The sequence below is a fragment of the Oncorhynchus tshawytscha genome, linkage group LG15 (assembly GCF_018296145.1).
Source record: "Oncorhynchus tshawytscha isolate Ot180627B linkage group LG15, Otsh_v2.0, whole genome shotgun sequence".
NCBI classification, from domain to species: Eukaryota; Metazoa; Chordata; class Actinopteri; order Salmoniformes; family Salmonidae; genus Oncorhynchus; species Oncorhynchus tshawytscha.
The window spans coordinates 1595520-1620456 of record NC_056443.1 but is presented as its reverse complement, the minus strand read 5'-3'; the positions used below and the strand labels follow the sequence as shown (position 1 = coordinate 1620456).

Genomic DNA, 24937 nt, shown 5'->3' with positions numbered 1-24937 from the left:
CGTGGGATAAGGAGGCAGGCGGCGTGGTATAAGGAGACAAGCAGCGTGGGATAAGAACACAGGCAGTGTGGGATAAGGACACATGCAGCGTGGGATAAGGAGACAGGCAGAGTGGGATAAGGAGACAGGCAGCGTGGTATAAGGAGACAGGCAGCGTGGTATAAGGAGTGAGGCAGCGTGGTATACAGTGAGGCAGCATGGTATAAGGAGACAGGCAGTGTGGTATAAGGAGACAGGCAGCGTGGGATAAGGAGACAGGCAGCGTGGGATAAGGAGACAGGCAGCGTGGTATATGGAGACAGGCAGCGTGGTATAAGGAGACAGGCAGCGTGGTATAAGAAGACAGGCAGCGTGGTATAAGGAGACAGGCAGCGTGGTATAAGGAGACAGGCAGCGTGGTATAAGGAGACAGGCAGCGTGGTATAAGGAGACAGGCAGCGTGGTATAAGAAGACAGGCAGCGTGGTATAAGAAGACAGGCAGCGTGGTATAAGGACACAGGCAGCGTGGGATAAGGAGACAGGCAGCGTGGGATAAGAAGACAGGCAGCGTGGTATAAGGAGACAGGCAGCGTGGTATAAGGAGACAGGTAGCGTGGTATAAGGAGACAGCGTGGATAAGGAGACAGGCAGCGTGAGATAAGGAGACAGGCGGCGTGGGATAAGGAGCAGGCGGCGTGGGATAAGGAGGGCGTGGTATAAGGAGACAAGCAGTGTGGGATAAGAACACAGGAAGTGTGGGATAAGGACACATGCAGCGTGGGATAAGGAGACAGGCAGAGTGGGATAAGGACACAGGCAGCGTGGGATAAGGAGACAGGCAGCGTGGTATAAGGAGACAGGCAGCGTGGTATAAGGAGACAGGCAGCGTGGTATAAGGAGTGAGGCAGCATGGTATAAGGAGACAGGCAGTGTGGTATAAGGAGACAGGCAGCGTGGGATAAGGAGACAGGCAGCGTGGGAGGAGACAGGCAGCGTGGTATATGGAGACAGGCAGCGTGGTATAAGGAGACAGGCAGCGTGGTATAAGAAGACAGGCAGCGTGGTATAAGGAGACAGGCAGCGTGGTATAAGGAGACAGGCAGCGTGGTATAAGAGACAGGCAGCGTGGTATAAGGAGACAGGCAGCGTGGTATAAGAAGACAGGCAGCGTGCAGCGTGGTATAAGAAGACAGGCAGCGTGGTATAAGGACACAGGCAGCGTGGGATAAGGAGACAGGCAGCGTGGGATAAGAAGACAGGCAGCGTGGTATAAGGAGACAGGCAGCGTGGTATAAGGAGACAGGCAGCGTGGTATAAGGAGACAGGCAGCGTGGTATAAGGAGACAGGGCAGCGTGGGATAAGGAGACAGGCAGCGTGGTATAAGGAGACAGGCAGCATGGGATAAGGAGTGAGGCAGCGTGGTATAAGGAGACAGGCAGCGTGGTATAAGGAGACAGGCAGCGTGGGATAAGGAGACAGGCAGCGTGGGATAAGGAGACAGGCAGCGTGGTATAAGGAGACAGGCAGCGTGGTATAAGGAGACAGGCAGCGTGGTATAAGGAGACAGGCAGCGTGGTATAAGGAGAGAGGCAGCGTGGTATAAGGAGTGAGGCAGCATGGTATAAGGAGACAGGCAGCGTGGTATAAGGAGACAGGCAGCGTGGGATAAGGGAGACAGGGCAGCGTGGGATAAGGAGACAGGCAGCGTGGTATAAGGAGACAGGCAGCGTGGTATAAGGAGACAGGCAGCGTGGTATAAGAAGACAGGAGCAGGAGGCAGGCAGTGTGGGATAAGGAGACAGGCAGCGTGGCATAAGGAGACAGGCAGCGTGGTATAAGGAGACAGGCAGCGTGGGATAAGGAGACAGGCAGCGTGGGATAAGGAGACAGGCAGCGTGGGATAAGGAGACAGGCAGCGTGGTATAAGGAGACAGGCAGCGTGGGATAAGGAGACAGGCAGCGTGGTATAAGGAGACAGGCAGCGTGGTATAAGGAGACAGGCAGCGTGGTATAAGGAGACAGGCAGCGTGGTATAAGGATGAGGCAGCGTGGTATAAGGAGACAGGCAGCGTGGTATAAGGAGACAGGCAGCGTGGGATAAGGAGACAGGCAGCGTGGGATAAGGAGACAGGCAGCGTGGTATAAGGAGACAGGCAGCGTGGTATAAGGAGACAGGCAGCGTGGTATAAGGAGACAGGCAGCGTGGTATAAGGAGACAGACAGCGAGGATAAGGAGACAGGCAGCGTGGGATAAGGAGACAGTCAGCGTGGGATAAGGAGACAGGCAGCGTGGTATAAGGAGACAGGCAGCGTGGTATAAGGAGACAGGCAGCGTGGTATAAGGAGACAGGCAGCGTGGTACAAGGAGACAGGCAGCGTGGTATAAGGAGACAGGCAGCGTGGGATAAGGACACAGGCAGCGTGGGATAAGGAGACAGGCAGCGTGGGATAAGGACACAGGCAGCGTGGGATAAGAAGACAGGCAGCGTGGTATGGAATACAGATATGCATCTGTTGGTCACAGATACCTTAAAAAAAACAGTAGTGGCATGGATCAGAACACCAGTCAGTATCTGGTGTGACCACCATTTGCCTCATGCAGCATGACATCTCCTTCGCATAGAGTTGATCAGGGTGTTAATTGTGCATTCTAAAAATGCATCATAGGTGACAAGTCTGGTGAGTATTTAAGAACTGGGACATTTTCCGCTTCCAGTTATTGTGTACAGATCCTTGTGATGTGGGGCCGTGCACTGCAGTCAGGTCAAGACCCTGGTGAGGACGACGAGCACGCAGATGAGCTTCTCTAAGACATTTAACAGTGAAGAAATTATTTGATTGTGCACACCCACAGATTCATCAACTGTCCAGGTGGCTGGTCTCAGATGATCCCGCAGGTGAAGAAGTCAGATGTGGAGGTCCTGGGCTGACGTGGTTACACATGGTCTGCGGTTGGGAGGCCTGTTGGACGTACTTCCAAATTCTCTAAAACAACGTTGGAGGTGGCTTATGGTTGAGAAATGAACATCCAATTCTCTGGCAACAGCTCTGATGGACATTCCTGTAGTCAGTACGCCAATTGCGCGCTCCCTCAAAACTTGAGATATCAGTGGCATTGTGTTGTGTGTCAAAACAGCACATTTTAGAATGGCCTTATATGTAATGATTTTGTTGTTTAATCAGCTTCTTGATATGCCACAGCTGTCAGGTGGATGGATCATCTTGGCAAAGGAGAAATGCTCACTAAAAAGGATGTAAACAAATTTGTTAAAGAAATAAGCTTTTTGTGCATATGGAAAATTTCAGGAATGTTTTATTTCAGCTCATGAAACATGGGACCAACACTTGACATGTGTTTTTTTTTGTTCAGTGTAGATCAAATACTACCCTATGCTCTGGACAGTGAACATCAAATGATTTAATGAGAAATTTAGAGGAGTATGTAAACCACCTGCTGTCTTATAATACCTTAGAGTATAAAACATTATACATTACAGACCACACACAAGCACTTTACCATAACAGTATTCATGTCCTGAGATCACCTCAAGACTTCACAGATTTGATTGACAGGGAGAGACCTCCTCTGATGATTTACTTGCACACTGAGTTTAAAGCACCAATAGGTAAGAGCACATGTTCTGACATCAAAAACAAGGCCCAGATTGAATACTTTGAAAACGCATCCTTTCCTTTCAAAAATTCACAGATTTGAAATGACTCTGGATTGTCAACCATGAAGTGGAAGCAATCGGTCAGCTTTTCAATAGCGTCAGATCAGAGATGACGACAAGCAACGATGGAAGGAAGGAAGCGAGGAAGGAAGGACGCATTGTCAAAGTATTAGAACAAGGCCATGTTCTTGATACAGACCACAAGAGATAAATCATAGTGCCTTTTTACAAAGCTCACTAGAGCGTGGATCAGTAGTAATAAGAAAACTAAATGTATGAAAGCAAGATATATACAATAAAAAAGGACTTGTACAAACAAAACAAAAAAAACAGGCTCTATTGATATAATTAGTGTATAAATGTCCTAAACAGTGTTGAACTTAATAGTAAACATAGTCGACAGAGGCCTTAGGTCAAGGTTTGATTTTTTAAAAAAGTGGTGGGTAGGCTTCCCCATACTGCGGAATCCATCTTTAAGGCTTTAGTTAGTCCAAATACACAGGTTTAGACCGCTACATTTTAGTCAACAGACGCTCTTATCCAGAGCGACTTACAAGAGCAAATTAGGGTTAAGTGTGTTGCTGAAGGGCATAAGAGATGTTTCACCCAGTCGACTCAGATTGAACCAGCAACCTTTAGGTTACTGGCACAACGCTCTTAAATCGCTAGGCTCCCTGCCGCCCAAACTTCACAGGGAAAAATACATGTACTTTGTTTAAGACGACAGAACACAATCATGACCATTTGCAGAGTGCCACGACATTAACAAAGCAAACGACTCATTGGGCACTTAGAAATACAAAACCAATTCACTGTGTTTGACAACATCACAACAGATAATGCTGGTGCATTTCATTATAGCATAGATTTTCCTAGTTAAAAAGAGCATAGAAAAATCTTTCCATATTGCATACAATTTACCCCAGTGCAGTAAGAATCAAATGCTTTTTGTCTATGGTCCCCTGATACAATAAGAAAAGCAGAATAGTTCATTTTGTCAGGATATCAATTTAGTTGTGATTGTTTGACTGTTGTGGCATGCAGAAGGCAGAGCAGGAGAAATGATGTAGTTTGTTGTGACTGTTTGACTGTTATGGCATGCAGAAGGCAGAGCAGGAGAAATGATGTAGTTTGTTGTGACTGTTTGACTGTTGTGGCATGCAGAAGGCAGAGCAGGAGAAATGATGTAGTTTGTTGTGACTGTTTGACTGTTGTGGCATGCAGAAGGCAGAGCAGGAGAAATGATGTAGTTTGTTGTGACTGTTTGACTGTTGTGGCATGCAGAAGGCAGAGCAGGAGAAATGATGTAGTTTGTTGTGACTGTTTGACTGTTGTGGCATGCAGAAGGCAGAGCAGGAGAAATGATGTAGTTTGTTGTGACTGTTTGACTGTTGTGGCATGCAGAAGGCAGAGCAGGAGAAATGATGTAGTTTGTTGTGACTGACTGTTGTGGCATGCAGAAGGCAGAGCAGGAGAAATGATGTAGTTTGTTGTGACTGTTTGACTGTTATGGCATGCAGAAGGCAGAGCAGGAGAAATGATTGTCCTTTAGCAGATCTCCTGTTCTTCACCTACTCTGATCTGAGAATGCAGGCTAAAGCAACATGGCAGATGACTAACAGACATTGGCTCTCACCTGTCTGGCTCTTTCAGATCAATGCAAGGATAGGAGACGAGAACTATTTCCATTATTGAGCTACGCCCCCTTTAGTCTAAAGTGGTTTCCTTATAGCTCATTAGTCTAATGAGCTATGCCTCCCTCTCATTCCACCTTCTTAAGGATGTAGAGGATTCCGATATTGTCGATGGTGACGAAGGTGGAGAAGTCAGGTGACACGTGGATCCTTTTCAGATTGGCTCCTGTCGGGTAGAAGGTCTGGAGGGCCTCTCCTTTCTCCACGTTCCACCACTGAGGGAGAGCGAGAGAGAGAGAGCAGGGGCAAGAGGGAGAGAGAATGAGAGAGGGAGAGTGAGAGAGACAGAGAGAGAGAGTTATCAGTTTAAGTGTGTCTCTAAGCTTCTACCACTGCTGTACAGTACCCTGCAAGAGCCCGTCTGATAATAGATCAGTGATGCAGTTTGGTCTTGACACACACACACACACACACTTTTGCTAACCGATTCTGTTTAATGCGACCTGCTAAGCTGTAATTTTTTCATTGAAGTTCCACCTCTCAGGAATCCACTATCAAAGGCGCCAAGTCAATCATATCAAGTGTGCGCGCAGGAGGTGTCTCAAACATGCCAATCTTCCACATTTCCCAGAATAATATTCATATTCGCTCTTATCAGGCCAATGAAAACAGACAGCATCACACCACTTATCTCCCTGCAGAACATATTTCCACTTCCTCAATTCCATTAGTGGAAGGGAGAAACCTAGCAGCTTCTAAGACCCAGCTGTTATTGTGGGTCTGAGGAAAAAACAGGACAAGTCTGGCTGTAAGACCCAGCTGTTATTGTGGGTCTGAGGAAAAACAGGACAAGTCTGGCTGTAAGACCCAGCTGTTATTGTGGGTCTGAGGAAAAACCAGGACAAGTCTGGCTGTAAGACCCAGCTGTTATTGTGGGTCTGAGGAAAAACCAGAACAAGTCAGACTGTAAGACCCAGCTGTTATTGTGGGTCTGAGGAAAAACCAGGACAAGTCTGACTTTAAGACCCAGCTGTTATTGTGGGTCTGAGGAAAAACCAGGACAAGTCTGGCTGTAAGACCCAGCTGTTATTGTGGGTCTGAGGAAAAACCAGGACAAGTCTGACTGTAAGACCCAGCGGTTATTGTGGGTCTGAGGAAAAAGTCTGTCTCCGAGAGTGTGTGTGCAGCGTCAACTGTTGCAGTATTAGTAGTAGTACCCTTGTACCATCATACTCAAGTACACACATATTCTCACACGCAGACACATGTACGCACGCACAAACACACCACAGACACAGAAATATTAATGAATCATACAAACTCCTCAAACACACATTGATCTGAAAGATGCCCTCAATCTCACACAAATCATCAAGGAACCCACCAGGTACAACCCTAAATCTGTAAACAAGGGCACCCTCATAGACGTCATCCTGACCAACTGGCCCTCCAAATACACCTCCGCTGTCTTCAACCAGGATCTCAGCGATCACTTCCTCATTGCCTGTATCCGCTACGGAGCCGCAGTCAAACGACCACCCCTCATCACTGTCAAACGCTCCCTAAAACACTTCTGTGAGCAGGCCTTTCTAATCGACCTGGTATCCTCGGGTATCCTGGAAGGACATTGCCCTCATCCCGTCAGTTGAGGATGCCTGGTCCTTCTTTAAAAGTAACTTCCTCACCATTTTAGATAAGCATGCTCCGTTCAAAAAATGCAGAACTAAGAACAGATACAGCCCTTGGTTCACTCCAGACCTGACTGCCTTCGACTAGCACAAAAATATCCTGTGGTGGACTGCAATAGCATCGAATAGTCCCCGCGATATGCAACTGTTCAGGGAAGTCAGGAACCAATACACGCTGTCAGTCAGGAAAGCTAAGGCCAGCTTCTTCAGGCAGAAGTTTGCATCCTGTAGCTCCAACTCCAAAAAGTTCTGGGACACTGTGAAGTCCATGGAGAACAAGAGCACCTCCTCCCAGCTGCCCACTGCACTGAGGCTAGGTAACACGGTCACCACCGATAAATCCATGATTATCGAAAACTTCAACAAGCATTTCTCAACAGCTGGCCATGCCTTCCGCCTGGCTACTCCAACCTCGACCAACAGCTCCGCCCCCCCCGCAGCTACTCGCCCAAGCCTCTCCAGGTTCTCCTTTACCCAAATCCAGAAGCAGATGTTCTGAAAGAGCTGCAAAACCTGGACCCGTACAAATCAGCTGGGCTTGACAATCTGGACCCTCTATTTCTGAAACTATCCGCCGCCATTGTCGCAACCCCTATTACCAGCCTGTTCAACCTCTCTTTCATATCGTCTGAGATCCCCAAGGATTGGAAAGCTGCCGCAGTCATCCCCCTCTTCAAAGGGGAGACACCCTGGACCCAAACTGTTACAGACCTATATCCATCCTGCCCTGCCTATCTAAGGTCTTTGAAAGCCAAGTCAACAAACAGGTCACTGACCATCTCGAATCCCACCGTACCTTCTCCGCTGTGCAAACTGGTTTCCGAGCCGGTCACGGGTGCACCTCAGCCACGCTCAAGGTACTAAACGATATCATAACCGCCATCGATAAAAGACAGTACTGTGCAGCCGTCTTCATCGACCTTGCCAAGGCTTTCGACTCTGTCAATCACCATATTCTTATCGGCAGACTCAGTAGCCTCGTTTTTCGGATGACTGCCTTGCCTGGTTCACCAATTACTTTGCAGACAGAGTTCAGTGTGTCAAATCAGAGGGCATGCTGTCCGGTCCTCTGGCAGTCTCTATGGGGGTGCCACAGGGTTCAATCCTCGGGCCGACTCTTTTCTCTGTATATATCAATGATGTTGCTCTTGCTGCGGGCGATTCCCTGATCCACCTCTACGCAGACGACACCATTCTATATACTTCCGGCCCGTCCTTGGACACTGTGCTATCTAACCTACAAACGAGCTTCAATGCCATACAACACTCCTTCCGTGGCCTCCAACTGCTCTTAAACGCTAGTAAAACCAAATGCATGCTTTTCAACTGTTCGCTGCCTGCACCCGCACGCCTGACCAGCATCACCACACTGGATGGTTCCGACCTTGAATATGTGGACATCTATAAGTACCTAGGTGTCTGGCTAGACTGTAAACTCTCCTTCCAGACTCATATCAAACAACTCCAATCGAAAATCAAATCAAGAGTCGGCTTTCTATTCCGCAACAAAGCCTCCTTCACTCACGCCGCCAAACTTACCCTAGTAAAACTGACTATCCTACCGATCCTCGACTTCGGCGATGTCATCTACAAAATTGCTTCCAACACTCTACTCAGCAAACTGGATGCAGTTTATCACAGTGCCATCCGTTTTGTCACTAAAGCACATTATACCACCCTCCACTGCGACTTGTATGCTCTAGTCGGCTGGCCCTCGCTACATATTCGTCGCCAGACCCACTGGCTCCAGGTCATCTACAAGTCCATGCTAGGTAAAGCTCCGCCTTATCTCAGTTCACTGGTCATGATGGCAACACCCATCCGTAGCACGTGCTCCAGCAGGTGTATCTCACTGATCATCCCTAAAGCCAACACCTCATTTGGCCGCCTTTCGTTCCAGTTCTCTGCTGCCTGTGACTGGAACGAATTGCAAAAATCGCTGAAGTTGGAGACTTTTATCTCCCTCACCAACTTCAAACATCTGCTATCTGAGCAGCTAACCGATCGCTGCAGCTGTACATAGTCTATCGGTAAATAGCCCACCCATTTTTACCTACCTCATCCCCATACTGTTTTTATTTATTTACTTTTCTGGTCTTTTGCACACCAATATCTCTACCTGTACATGACCATCTGATCATTTATCACTCCAGTGTTAATCTGCAAAATTGTAATCATTCGCCTACCTCCTCATGCCTTTTGCACACAATGTATATAGACTCTCTTTTTTTTCTACTGTGTTATTGACTTGTTAATTGTTTACTCCATGTGTAACTCTGTGTTGTCTGTTCACACTGCTATGCTTTATCTTGGCCAGGTCGCAGTTGCAAATGAGAACATGTTCTCAACTAGCCTACCTGGTTAAATAAAGGTGAAATAAAAATAAAAAATTAAACACAAAAGGGGTCTCATTTTCCATTCCCCTGCAAGTACAGTTTGCAAATGAGACTCCTTTTGTGTGTTTGAGGAGTTTGTATGATTCATTAATATTTCTGCATATTTTTGTGTGTGGTGTGTGTCTGACTGTCTGCCACTCTGTACCCCCCTATCTCTAGTCTATGAGTGTGAGGCCCATGCTGTGTAATGGCTCTGCAGGGGTTTCGGCCACGGTCTGTGGAATACCAACACCACTGTGTGAGCAGCGTATGGAGCAGGCTGCAGTGAAGTGGTGTGACTGAGCTCCATAAGGCCTCAAGCTGACTATTCTAGATCTATGAAGACTGAGGAATGGGAGGAACAACAGGATGTCTGTTTTGACTTAATGAGGTATGCTTCTGTGGAGAATAGAGGGAGTGATGGAGGGAAGGAGAGAAGGAGAGATGGAGGGCAGGAGAGATGGAGAGAAGGAGAGATGGAGGGAAGGAGAGAAGGAGAGATGGAGGGCAGGAGAGAAGGAGAGATGGAGGGAAGGAGAGATGGAGGGAAGGAGAGATGGAGGGAAGGAGAGAAGGAGAGATGGAGAGATGGAGAGAAGGAGAGATGGAGGGCAGGAGAGAGGGAGAGATGGAGGGCAGGAGAGATGGAGGGAAGGAGAGAAGGAGAGATGGAGGGCAGGAGAGATGGAGGGAAGGAGAGAGGGAGAGATGGAGGGAAGGAGAGAAGGAGAGATTGAGGGAAGGAGAGAAGGAGTGATTGAGGGAAGGAGAGAAGGAGAGATGGAGGGAAGGAGAGAAGGAGAGATGGAGAGATGGAGGGCAGGAGAGATGGAGGGAAGGAGAGAGGGAGAGATGGAGGGAAGGAGAGAAGGAGAGATTGAGGGAAGGAGAGAAGGAGTGATTGAGGGAAGGAGAGAAGGAGTGATTGAGGGAAGGAGAGAAGGAGAGATGGAGGGCAGGAGAGAAGGAGAGATGGAGAGAAGGAGAGATGGAGGGAAGGAGAGATGGAGGGAAGGAGAGAAGGAGAGATGGAGGGAAGGAGAGAAGGAGAGATGGAGGGCAGGAGAGAGGGAGAGATGGAGGGCAGGAGAGATGGAGGGAAGGAGAGAAGGAGAGATGGAGGGCAGGAGAGATGGAGGGAAGGAGAGAGGGAGAGATGGAGAGAAGGAGAGAAGGAGAGATTGAGGGAAGGAGAGAAGGAGAGATGGAGGGAAGGAGAGAAGGAGAGATGGAGGGCAGGAGAGAAGGAGAGATGGAGGGAAGGAGAGAAGGAGAGATGGAGGGCAGGAGAGAGGGAGAGATGGAGAGAAGGAGAGATTGAGGGAAGGAGAGAAGGAGAGATGGAGGGCAGGAGAGAAGGAGAGATGGAGGGCAGGAGAGAGGGAGAGATGGAGGGCAGGAGAGAAGGAGAGATGGAGGGAAGGAGAGAAGGAGAGATGGAGGGCAGGAGAGAGGGAGAGAAGGAGAGATGGAGGGCAGGAGAGAGGGAGAGATGGAGGGAAGGAGAGAAGGAGAGATGGAGGGAAGGAGAGATGGAGGGAAGGAGAGATGGAGGGAAGGAGAGAAGGAGAGATGGAGGGCAGGAGAGATGGAGAGATGGAGGGAAGGAGAGAAGGAGAGATGGAGGGCAGGAGAGATGGAGAGATGGAGGGCAGGAGAGATGGAGAAGGTCCGGTAGGTGATTCCCTTTCAGATCCCTTACATAATCATGCAACACAACAAGACAAAGGTCTTCAATATTTAACACCACTAAGATGTCTCTAAATTCATCTCTTTCTCTCCCCCCTCCTTTCTTTCACACTCCCTCCATTTCCATATAAATATTTGGAGAGAGAGGAGAGTTAATAATAAATAAACCCTGTACTGTAGCTGTAAGACTGCTGATTCTAATCCCAGACTGGGCAACACAGATATGGACCCATGGATATAGATAGTTACTGCTTTTCAGCAATGCTCTCAACCCTAGATAACTCTAGGTAGTGCTGCACTTGGAGTGGTGTGTGTGTGTGTGTGTGTGTGTCTGTGTGCGTGCATACGTGCGTCTGTGTGTGTGCGTGCCTGTGGCCTGCCTGTTGACAACAGAGAAGGTTTTTGTAGTAACGGATGGATATAAAACTAGTACTATTCTTCCTATTTGACAGCTTCTCGTGATGGAGGAGGTGGTACCCTATACTGAGAGGAGAGGGGGAGCGAAGTGTGATTAAGTCTCAGAGGAAAGAAAAACAGCTCCCCCCACACACACTCATGTGTGCACAAAACCTCCTAGTCTCTCAAACACTCATCAATCTCTCTTGTAAATATCCTTTGATCGAAAGACAACCAGCAAGGGATGAGAATAAAGACAAGACCACCAGCAAGGGATGAGAATAAAGACAAGACCACCAGCAAGGGATGAGAATAAAGACAAGACCACCAGCAAGGGATGAGAATAAAGACAAGACCACCAGCAAGGGATGAGAATAAAGACAAGACCACCAGCAAGGGATGAGAATAAAGACAAGACCACCAGCAAGGGATGAGAATAAAGACAAGACCACCAGCAAGGGATGAGAATAAAGACAAGACCACCAGCAAGGGATGAGAATAAAGACAAGACCACCAGCAAGGGATGAGAATAAAGACAAGACCACCAGCAAGGGATGAGAATAAAGACAGACAACCAGCAAGGGATCAGAATAAAGACAGACCACCAGCAAGGGATGAGAATAAAGACAGACCACCAGCAAGGGATGAGAATAAAGACAGACCACCAGCAAGGGATGAGAATAAAGACAGACCACCAGCAAGGGATGAGAATAAAGACAGACCACCAGCAAGGGATGAGAATAAAGACAGACCACCAGCAAGGGATCAGAATAAAGACAGACCACCAGCAAGGGATGAGAATAAAGACAGACCACCAGCAAGGGATGAGAATAAAGACAGACCACCAGCAAGGGATGAGAATAAAGACAGACCACCAGCAAGGGATGAGAATAAAGACAGACCACCAGCAAGGGATGAGAATAAAGACAGACCACCAGCAAGGGATGAGAATAAAGACAGACCACCAGCAAGGGATGAGAATAAAGACAGACCACCAGCAAGGGATGAGAATAAAGACAGACAACCAGCAAGGGATGAGAATAAAGACAGACCACCAGCAAGGGATGAGAATAAAGACAGACCACCAGCAAGGGATGAGAATAAAGACAGACCACCAGCAAGGGATGAGAATAAAGACAGACCACCAGCAAGGGATGAGAATAAAGACAGACAACCAGCAAGGGATCAGAATAAAGACAGACCACCAGCAAGGGATGAGAGTAAAGACAGACCACCAGCAAGGGATGAGAATAAAGACAGACAACCAGCAAGGGATGAGAATAAAGACAGACAACCAGCAAGGGATCAGAATAAAGACAGACCACCAGCAAGGGATCAGAATAAAGACAGACCACCAGCAAGGGATGAAAATAAAGACAGACCACCAGCAAGGGATGAGAATAAAGACAGACAACCAGCAAGGGATGAGAATAAAGACAGACAACCAGCAAGGGATGAGAATAAAGACAGACAACCAGCAAGGGATGAGAATAAAGACAGACCACCAGCAAGGGATGAGAATAAAGACAGACAACCAGCAAGGGATGAGATTAAAGACAGACAACCAGCAAGGGATCAGAATAAAGACAGACCACCAGCAAGGGATGAGAATAAAGACAGACAACCAGCAAGGGATGAGAATAAAGACAGACCACCTGCAAAAGATGTGAATAAAGACAGACCACCAGCAAGGGATGAGAATAAAGACAGACCACCAGCAAGGGATGAGAATAAAGACAGACCACCAGCAAGGGATGAGAATAAAGACAGATCACCAGCAAGGGATGAGAATAAAGACAGACCACCAGCAAGGGATGAGAATAAAGACAAGACAACCAGCAAGGGATGAGAATAAAGACAAGACAACCAGCAAGGGATGAGAATAAAGACAGACAACCAGCAAGGGATCAGAATAAAGACAGACAACCAGCAAGGGATCAGAATAAAGACAGACCACCAGCAAGGGATTAGAAGAGACCGAATAAAGAAAACGAGAATGACACAGAGGAGAGGACTTCACTCCACATCCTCCAAACTCTAACCCCAGAGAGAAAAGAGAGAATGTGGTTCCTGCTAAAGGGGTCAGCATGCTTCAGTTCGGCTGATGCCTAGCCAAACACGGCTAGCTGAACCAAACGAGTGCGCTCGCATACTGCCTTGGAAGACCTATGCTTGAAAAAGGAGGAAAAAGCAGAAATAGTACTGTTTGTCCATTTTGACATGCCATAGCCAGGATATACTTCCTCAAAATAGTCTGAATTATTCCAAGAAATCTGTCATTCATTTTGACATTTTGCCGAAGAGATCTTAGTCGTGCAATTTTACATCTAAGATGTTTGGTGCAGTATCAATTGTACATCTATCTAAGATGTTTGGTGCAGTATCAATTGTACATCTATCTAAGATGTTTGGTGCAGTATTTTTCAATGAAACAATGTGCTGGGGACAGTGTGTCCATGTGGGGTACATGATGCGGGGACATAGTCACTGTACTATAGGTACACACAGACACACACTACAAGAGGAGCCTTATTTGACAACGGTCTAATGACCACCAAGAGAATACTGCAGTATAAGTCATGATGGAATGTGTGTGTGTCCTCTATAGAACAGATGGTGCTGCTGATATGAACACTATTACTGTGCTGCCATTGATTTATGATGGTGTTAGCGAAGCAGAAAGATGCAATGTCCTGGTGTGTGTGTGTGCATACGTGTACTGTAAGCTCTGTTTTTCTTCATGTGTGTGTGTTTGTAACTTGTGTGTGTGTGTGTGTGTGTGTTCTCATAAGTTAGAAAACTTTCCAATCCAACAGCACAGCTTGCTGCCCCCTCCTGCCAAGTCTTCTAAAATTAACACTGATGATGATATCTACGTGGATATACTAATATAGAATAACAACCCGTCTAACACACACACACGCACACACACACACACACTGACTAAATGTATTAGTATATGTACTGTGTGTGTCTATATGTACTGTGTGTGCCTAGCTTATTACCTTATGCTAGAGTGAATACAGTACACTAGAATGACCCTGTGTGTGTCTGTATGTGAATATGCAGGCATGTACACTGAGCATATGTGTGTCAGTATGTTAATATGAAGGCTTGTATACTGAGAGTATGTTTGTGTGTCAGTATGTGAATATGAAGGCTTGTATACTGAGAGTATGTTTGTGTGTCAGTATGTGAATATGAAGGCTTATATACAGAGTATGTTTGTGTGTGAGTATGTTAATATGCAGGCTTGTATACTGAGAGTATGTGTGTGTGTGTGTGTGTGTCAGTATGTTAATATGCAGGCTTGTATACTGAGAGTATGTGGGTGTGTGTCAGTATGTTAATATGCAGGCTTGTATACGGAGTATGTTTGTGTGTGAGTATGTGAATATGCAGGCTTGTATACTGAGCGTATGTGTGTGTGTCAGTATGTTAATATGCAGGCTTGTATACTGAGAGTATGTGTGTGTGTCAGTATGATAATATGCAGGCTTGTATACTGAGCGTATGTGTGTGTGTCAGTATGTTAATATGCAGGCTTGTATACTGAGAGTATGTGGGTGTCAGTATGTTAATATGCAGGCTTGTATACTGAGAGTATGTGTGTGTGTCAGTATGTTAATATGCAGGCTTGTATACTGAGAGTATGTGTGTGTCTGTGTCAGTATGTTAATATGCAGGCTTGTATACTGAGAGTATGTGTGTGTGTCAGTATGTTAATATGCAGGCTTGTATACTGAGCGTATGTGTGTGTGTCAGTATGTTAATATGCAGGCTTGTATACTGAGCGTATGTGTCTGTGTCAGTATGTTAATATGCAGGCTTGTATACTGAGAGTATGTGTGTGTCAGTATGTTAATATGCAGGCTTGTATACTGAGCGTATGTGTGTCTGTGTCAGTATGTTAATATGCAGGCTTGTATACTGAGAGTATGTGTGTGTGTCAGTATGTTAATATGCAGGCTTGTATACTGAGAGTATGTGTGTGTGTCAGTATGTTAATATGCAGGCTTGTATACTGAGAGTATGTGTGTGTGTCAGTATGTTAATATGCAGGCTTGTATACTGAGAGTATGTGTGTGTGTCAGTATGTTAATATGCAGGCTTGTATACAGAGTATGTGTGTGTGTGTCAGTATGTTAATATGCAGACTTGTATACTGAGAGTATGTGTGTGTGTCAGTATGTTAATATGCAGGCTTGTATACTGAGAGTATGTGGGTGTGTGTCAGTATGTTAATATGCAGGCTTGTATACTGAGAGTATGTGTGTGTGTGTCAGTATGTTAATATGCAGGCTTGTATACTGAGAGTATGTGTGTGTGTCAGTATGTTAATATGCAGGCTTGTATACAGAGTATGTGTGTGTGTGTCAGTATGTTAATATGCAGGCTTGTATACTGAGCGTATGTGTCTGTGTCAGTATGTTAATATGCAGGCTTGTATACTGAGAGTATGTGTGTGTGTCAGTATGTTAATATGCAGGCTTGTATACTGAGCGTATGTGTGTGTGTCAGTATGTTAATATGCAGGCTTGTATACTGAGCGTATGTGTGTCTGTGTCAGTATGTGAATATGCAGGCTTGTATACTGAGCGTATGTGTGTGTGTCAGTATGTTAATATGCAGGCTTGTATACTGAGAGTATGTGGGTGTCAGTATGTTAATATGCAGGCTTGTATACTGAGAGTATGTGGGTGTCAGTATGTTAATATGCAGGCTTGTATACTGAGAGTATGTTTGTGTGTCAGTATGTTAATATGCAGGCTTGTATACTGAGCGTATGTGTCTGTGTCAGTATGTTAATATGCAGGCTTGTATACTGAGAGTATGTGTGTGTGTCAGTATGTTAATATGCAGGCTTGTATACTGAGCGTATGTGTGTGTGTCAGTATGTTAATATGCAGGCTTGTATACTGAGAGTATGTGTGTGTGTCAGTATGTTAATATGCAGGCTTGTATACTGAGAGTATGTGTGTGTCTGTGTCAGTATGTTAATATGCAGGCTTGTATACTGAGCGTATGTGTGTGTGTCAGTATGTTAATATGCAGGCTTGTATACTGAGCGTATGTGTCTGTATGTTAATATGCAGGCTTGTATACTGAGAGTATGTGTGTGTCAGTATGTTAATATGCAGGCTTGTATACTGAGCGTATGTGTGTCTGTGTCAGTATGTTAATATGCAGGCTTGTATACTGAGAGTATGTGTGTGTGTCAGTATGTTAATATGCAGGCTTGTATACTGAGAGTATGTGTGTGTGTCAGAATGTTAATATGCAGGCTTGTATACTGAGAGTATGTGTGTGTGTCAGTATGTTAATATGCAGGCTTGTATACTGACAGTATGTGTGTGTGTCAGTATGTTAATATGCAGGCTTGTATACAGAGTATGTGTGTGTGTGTCAGTATGTTAATATGCAGACTTGTATACTGAGAGTATGTGTGTGTGTCAGTATGTTAATATGCAGGCTTGTATACGGAGAGTATGTGTGTGTGTCAGTATGTTAATATGCAGGCTTGTATACTGAGCGTATGTGTGTCTGTGTCAGTATGTTAATATGCAGGCTTGTATACTGAGAGTATGTGTGTGTGTCAGTATGTTAATATGCAGGCTTGTATACTGAGAGTATGTGTGTGTGTCAGTATGTTAATATGCAGGCTTGTATACTGAGAGTATGTGGGTGTCAGTATGTTAATATGCAGGCTTGTATACTGAGAGTATGTGTGTGTGTCAGTATGTTAATATGCAGGCTTGTATACTGAGAGTATGTGTGTGTGTCAGTATGTTAATATGCAGGCTTGTATACAGAGTATGTGTGTGTGTGTCAGTATGTTAATATGCAGACTTGTATACTGAGAGTATGTGTGTGTGTCAGTATGTTAATATGCAGGCTTGTATACTGAGAGTATGTGTGTGTGTGTCAGTATGTTAATATGCAGGCTTGTATACTGAGAGTATGTGTGTGTGTCAGTATGTTAATATGCAGGCTTGTATACAGAGTATGTGTGTGTGTGTCAGTATGTTAATATGCAGGCTTGTATACAGAGTATGTGTGTGTGTGTCAGTATGTTAATATGCAGGCTTGTATACTGAGAGTATGTGGGTGTCAGTATGTTAATATGCAGGCTTGTATACTGAGAGTATGTGTCTGTGTCAGTATGTGAATATGCAGGCTTGTATACTGAGAGTATGTGTGTGTGTCAGTATGTTAATATGCAGGCTTGTATACTGAGAGTATGTGGGTGTCAGTATGTTAATATGCAGGCTTGTATACTGAGAGTATGTGTCTGTGTCAGTATGTGAATATGCAGGCTTGTATACTGAGAGTATGTGTGTGTCTGTGTCAGTATGTTAATATGCAGGCTTGTATACTGAGAGTATGTGTGTGTGTCAGTATGTTAATATGCAGGCTTGTATACTGAGAGTATGTGTGTGTCTGTGTCAGTATGTTAATATGCAGGCTTGTATACTGAGAGTATGTGTCTGTGTCAGTATGTTAATATGCAGGCTTGTATACTGAGAGTATGTGTGTGTGTCAGTATGTTAATATGCAGGCTTGTATACTGAGCGTATGTGTGTCTGTGTCAGTATGTTAATATGCAGGCTTGTATACTGAGAGTATGTGTGTGTGTCAGTATGTTAATATGCAGGCTTGTATACTGAGAGTATGTGTGTGTGTCAGTATGTTAATATGCAGGCTTGTATACTGAGAGTATGTGGGTGTCAGTATGTTAATATGCAGGCTTGTATACTGAGAGTATGTGTGTGTGTCAGTATGTTAATATGCAGGCTTGTATACGGAGAGTATGTGTGTGTGTCAGTATGTTAATATGCAGGCTTGTATACTGAGAGTATGTGTGTGTCAGTATGTTAATATGCAGGCTTGTATACTGAGAGTATGTGTGTGTCAGTATGTTAATATGCAGGCTTGTATACTGAGAGTATGTGTGTGTGTGTCAGTATGTTAATATGCAGGCTTGTATACTGAGAGTATGTGTGTGTCAGTATGTTAATATGCAGGCTTGTATACTGAGCGTATGTGTGTGTGTCAGTATGTTAATATGCAGGCTTGTATACTGAGCGTATGTGTGTCTGTGTCAGTATGTTAATATGCAGGCTTGTATACTGAGCGTATGTGTGTCTGTGTCAGTATGTGAATATGCAGGCTTGTATACTGAGCGTATGTGTGTGTGTCAGTATGTTAATATGCAGGCTTGTATACTGAGCGTATGTGTGTGTGTCAGTATGTTAATATGCAGGCTTGTATACTGAGCGTATGTGTGTGTGTCAGTATGTTAATATGCAGGCTTGTATACTGAGAGTATGTGGGTGTCAGTATGTTAATATGCAGGCTTGTATACTGAGAGTATGTTTGTGTGTCAGTATGTTAATATGCAGGCTTGTATACTGAGCGTATGTGTCTGTGTCAGTATGTTAATATGCAGGCTTGTATACTGAGAGTATGTGTGTGTCAGTATGTTAATATGCAGGCTTGTATACTGAGCGTATGTGTGTGTGTCAGTATGTTAATATGCAGGCTTGTATACTGAGCGTATGTGTGTCTGTGTCAGTATGTTAATATGCAGGCTTGTATACTGAGCGTATGTGTGTCTGTGTCAGTATGTTAATATGCAGGCTTGTATACTGAGAGTATGTGTGTGTCTGTGTCAGTATGTTAATATGCAGGCTTGTATACTGAGAGTATGTGTGTGTCTGTGTCAGTATGTTAATATGCAGGCTTGTATACTGAGAGTATGTGTGTGTGTCAGTATGTTAATATGCAGGCTTGTATACTGAGCGTATGTGTGTGTGTCAGTATGTTAATATGCAGGCTTGTATACAGAGTATGTGTGTGTGTGTCAGTATGTTAATATGCAGACTTGTATACTGAGAGTATGTGGGTGTCAGTATGTTAATATGCAGGCTTGTATACTGAGAGTATGTGGGTGTCAGTATGTTAATATGCAGGCTTGTATACTGAGAGTATGTGTCTGTGTCAGTATGTGAATATGCAGGCTTGTATACTGAGAGTATGTGTGTGTGTGTCAGTATGTTAATATGCAGGCTTGTATACTGAGAGTATGTGTGTCTGTGTCAGTATGTTAATATGCAGGCTTGTATACTGAGAGTATGTGGGTGTCAGTATGTTAATATGCAGGCTTGTATACTGAGAGTATGTGGGTGTCAGTATGTTAATATGCAGGCTTGTATACTGAGAGTATGTGTCTGTGTCAGTATGTGAATATGCAGGCTTGTATACTGAGAGTATGTGTGTGTGTCAGTATGTTAATATGCAGGCTTGTATACGGAGAGTATGTGTGTGTGTCAGTATGTTAATATGCAGGCTTGTATACTGAGCGTATGTGTGTCTGTGTCAGTATGTTAATATGCAGGCTTGTATACTGAGAGTATGTGGGTGTCAGTATGTTAATATGCAGGCTTGTATACTGAGAGTATGTGTGTGTGTCAGTATGTTAATATGCAGGCTTGTATACTGAGAGTATGTTTGTGTGTCAGTATGTTAATATGCAGGCTTGTATACTGAGAGTATGTTTGTGTGTCAGTATGTTAATATGCAGGCTTGTATACTGAGAGTATGTTTGTGTGTCAGTATGTTAATATGCAGGCTTGTATACTGAGAGTATGTGTGTGTGTGTGTGTGTCAGTATGTTAATATGCAGGCTTGTATACGGAGAGTATGTTTGTGTGTCAGTATGTTAATATGCAGGCTTGTATACTGAGAGTATGTGTGTCTGTGTCAGTATGTTAATATGCAGGCTTGTATACGGAGAGTATGTTTGTGTGTCAGTATGTTAATATGCAGGCTTGTATACGGAGAGTATGTTTGTGTGTCAGTATGTTAATATGCAGGCTTGTATACGGAGAGTATGTTTGTGTGTCAGTATGTTAATATGCAGGCTTGTATACTGAGAGTATGTTTGTGTGTCAGTATGTTAATATGCAGGCTTGTATACTGAGAGTATGTGTGTGTCAGTATGTTAATATGCAGGCTTGTATACTGAGAGTATGTGTGTGTGTGTCAGTATGTTAATATGCAGGCTTGTATACTGAGTGTGTGTGTCAGTATGTTAATATGCAGGCTTGTATACTGAGCGTATGTGTGTGTGTGTCAGTATGTTAATATGCAGGCTTGTATACTGAGAGTATGTGTGTGTCAGTATGTTAATATGCAGGCTTGTATACTGAGAGTATGTGTGTGTGTCAGTATGTTAATATGCAGGCTTGTATACTGAGCGTATGTGTGTGTGTCAGTATGTTAATATGCAGGCTTGTATACTGAGCGTATGTGTGTCTGTGTCAGTATGTTAATATGCAGGCTTGTATACTGAGCGTATGTGTGTCTGTGTCAGTATGTTAATATGCAGGCTTGTATACTGAGCGTATGTGTGTGTGTCAGTATGTTAATATGCAGGCTTGTATACTGAGAGTATGTGGGTGTCAGTATGTTAATATGCAGGCTTGTATACTGAGAGTATGTTTGTGTGTCAGTATGTTAATATGCAGGCTTGTATACTGAGCGTATGTGTCTGTGTCAGTATGTTAATATGCAGGCTTGTATACTGAGAGTATGTGTGTGTGTCAGTATGTTAATATGCAGGCTTGTATACTGAGAGTATGTGTGTGTCTGTGTCAGTATGTTAATATGCAGGCTTGTATACTGAGAGTATGTGTGTGTGTCAGTATGTTAATATGCAGGCTTGTATACTGAGAGTATGTGTGTGTGTCAGTATGTTAATATGCAGGCTTGTATACTGAGAGTATGTGTGTGTCTGTGTCAGTATGTTAATATGCAGGCTTGTATACTGAGAGTATGTGTGTGTCTGTGTCAGTATGTTAATATGCAGGCTTGTATACTGAGAGTATGTGTGTGTGTCAGTATGTTAATATGCAGGCTTGTATACTGAGCGTATGTGTGTGTGTCAGTATGTTAATATGCAGACTTGTATACTGAGAGTATGTGGGTGTCAGTATGTTAATATGCAGGCTTGTATACTGAGAGTATGTGGGTGTCAGTATGTTAATATGCAGGCTTGTATACTGAGAGTATGTGTCTGTGTCAGTATGTGAATATGCAGGCTTGTATACTGAGAGTATGTGGGTGTCAGTATGTTAATATGCAGGCTTGTATACTGAGAGTATGTGTGTGTGTCAGTATGTTAATATGCAGGCTTGTATACTGAGAGTATGTGTGTGTGTCAGTATGTTAATATGCAGGCTTGTATACGGAGAGTATGTGTGTGTGTCAGTATGTTAATATGCAGGCTTGTATACTGAGCGTATGTGTGTCTGTGTCAGTATGTGAATATGCAGGCTTGTATACTGAGAGTATGTGTGTGTGTCAGTATGTTAATATGCAGGCTTGTATACTGAGAGTATGTGTGTGTCAGTATGTTAATATGCAGGCTTGTATACGGAGAGTATGTGTGTGTGTCAGTATGTTAATATGCAGGCTTGTATACTGAGAGTATGTGTGTGTCAGTATGTTAATATGCAGGCTTGTATACTGAGAGTATGTGTGTGTGTCAGTATGTTAATATGCAGGCTTGTATACTGAGAGTATGTGTGTGTCAGTATGTTAATATGCAGGCTTGTATACGGAGAGTATGTTTGTGTGTCAGTATGTGTAGAAACAACCATAACCCAGTCCACTGGAATGAACTGGCTGTGACAGGTGCTTCCAGCTTTTGCAGAGCTGAGCAGGTCTGTCTATTGAAGCTGCCCAGGGAAATACTCAGACTTACATGATAGAAACACAGCCTGCCTGGCCCAGTCACAACACAACAGAGTGTGTGTGAGTGAGAGAGAGATAATTGGATAGGAGGAGAGAGAAATAGGGAAGGAGGGAGAAAGATGGAGAGGCAGGTGTTTATATGTGGGTGAGCAATCTCTCTTAAGCGAGCACACTCAGACGAAGTGCCTAGGGATAATGCGTACAGTTCCCTTGCTCTTGTTCAACTCCTACAGGCTCTGGGACAAGGAAAGAAGATGGAGGGAGAGAGATGATCAAATAAAAGGTGAGAGAACTGTGGGTGAACTAGGTGAATACCAGTAAACTGTAGGCCTATATTACAACTGTACACTGATGTACCAAATATGAACACCACCTCCCTCAATGTTGTCCTCAGAACAGCCTCAAATCATCAGGACATGGACTCTACAAGGTGCTGAAAGTGTTCCACAGGGATGCTGAGCCATGTTGACTCCAATGCTTCCCACAGTTGTCAAGTTGGCTGGATGTCCTTTGGGTGGTGGACCATTCTTGATACACACGGGAAACTGTGGAGCGTGAAAAACCCAGCAGCGTTGCAGTTCTTGACTCAAACTGGTGCGTCTGGCACCTACTACCATAACCTGTTCAAAGGCACTTAAATATCCACCCTCTGAATGGAACACACACACAATCCATGTCTCAATTGTCTCAAGGCTTGAAAATCCTTATTTAACCTGCCTCCTCCCCTTCATCTACATTGATTGAAGTGGATTTAACAAGAGACATTAATACGCTTTTACCTGGAATCACCTGGTCAGTCTGTCATGGAAAGAGCATGGTCTTAATGTTTTGTACACTCAGTGTATGTATGTCAATGCCCGTGTGTGTGTGTGTGTGTGTGTGTGTGTGTGTGTGTGTGTGTGTGTGTGTGTGTGTCAGCACCCAGGACCAAGCGGAGAGAGGGAAACACTGTCTGACGCAACGGCTGCATTATTCAACAAAGGCTCCCACTGAAATATTGATGCACAGTTAATCCTTTAACTCCTCCCCTCCTCCATCTCTCTCTCCCCTCCATCTTTCTCTCCCTCTATTGTTCTCTCAATCTTCCTCGATCTTCCCGTCTCATTCTTTCTTGCCCTCTGTCTGAGTCCTTTTTTTTACCTCCCACTCTCCATCCCTTCCTCTCTCCACCTCTTTCTCAGAAAGGATGGCATTGTCTCAATTTCTATATGAATATGTACTCTCTGTCCTGGCAAGACCGTGTGTGTTTTTCTCTCCTGTCTCCACCTACCTTTCCCACTCTTCCCTAACCCTCTACCTTTGTGTCTGTCTGTCTTCGTGTCTGCCGGTCTGTCTGCGTGTGTTTCTCTCCTGTCTCCACCTACCTTTCCCTCTCTTCCCTAACGTTAACCCTCTACCTTTCCCTCTCTTCCCTAACGTTAACCCTCTACCTTTCCCTCTCTTCCCTAACGTTAACCCTCTACCTTTCCCTCTCTTCCCTAACCCTTTCCCTCTCTTCCCTAACCCTCTCTTCCCTAACCCTTTCCCGCTCTTCCCTAACCCTTTCCCGCTCCTCCCTAACCCTTTCCCGCTCTTCCCTAACCCTTTCCCGCTCTTCCCTAACCCTTTCCCGCTCTTCCCTAACCCTTTCCCGCTCTTCCCTAACCCTTTCCCGCTCTTCCCCAACCCCTTCCCTCTCTTCCCTAACCCTTTCCCTCTCTTCGCTAAACCCTTTCCCTAACTCTCTCCCACATCTTGCCTCTCTTTCTCTCCATCTCATCCCGGGATGTAAGGTATAAGGTATAACCCCTCTCTCTCCCACAGCCAAAGACAATTAACCCAGAGTTAACGAGAGGAGCATGGTAACAACAGGCTTTGGGGGGATAAATATTTCACTACATCATGTTGTGTTTACGCCATGAGCCTGAGAAGACATATACTGTAGCTAGGCCAAACTCAGGGCTGCCAACCAAATGGCACTCTATTCCCTTTATAGTGCACTGCTTAGATAGGGCTCTGGTCAAAAGTAGTGTACTCTCAACTGAATAGGGTACCTTCTGGGACATAGCAAAGGCTGAACAAGGCTAGATCACGGCTCTAGCTGAAGAAGAAGAAGAATACTTTATTAGTTCAACCGAGACAGGAATGAGTCTTCTGCTTTTACCAAACCCCACGAGATCTACCTAACTTATTATGCTTTATACATTAGAATGTGTGTATACACGCAAACACACATTAAGTTGGAGAAGCTGGAGCAGAGAGCAGCCAATGAGCAGTTTGGGTGGTCCTTACTCAAGGGAACGGTGACAATAGCTGGCTTTTTCAAAGACCGAGATGTAGTTTTTGATCTTGGAATCAGAAAAATATGAACACACAAATATAATAACTGTACTGTGTCTGATCATAATTCTATCCGAAATACACATTTAATTTATACAAAAACACAAGCCAAAAACAAAACCTCAAACAACAAAATCAAAAAACACCCACCCCAAAGCCACCACATAGCACAGAACTGTGATTTAAAGTATGTGATGTGATAGGTAGTGTGTGTGTATTTTTAGAGGCATGTCTCTGCTCTGCGTGGAGTGTGGCATGGCTCTCCTGCAGCTTCTCTGTTGGGAACTATCAGTACGTGTGTTATGGCTGGGGAGGAACAACAGATCTACACTGACAAGGTTCTCTCCTACTGACTCGCTCCACCATGTCTTATCGGATGACTTCATCCAATCTATTTACCGACATAGATTGTGGTGTAAGAAT

At 44.7% G+C, this 24937-nt stretch overlaps 1 protein-coding gene across 3 annotated transcripts in view; it reads right to left on the bottom strand.

Moving 5' to 3' along the window:
* Nucleotides 1-4676: 4676 nt before the first annotated feature.
* Nucleotides 4677-24937, bottom strand: part of LOC112267804 (apoptotic peptidase activating factor 1) — a 76278-nt gene continuing 56017 nt past the window's right edge. For all 3 annotated transcript variants that reach the window (XM_042297878.1, XM_042297879.1, XM_042297880.1), the window contains one exon: nucleotides 4677-5564. In XM_042297878.1, the coding sequence (XP_042153812.1) occupies nucleotides 5418-5564 (147 nt within the window). In that variant the 3' untranslated portion in view covers nucleotides 4677-5417. The remainder of the gene's footprint in view (nucleotides 5565-24937) is intronic.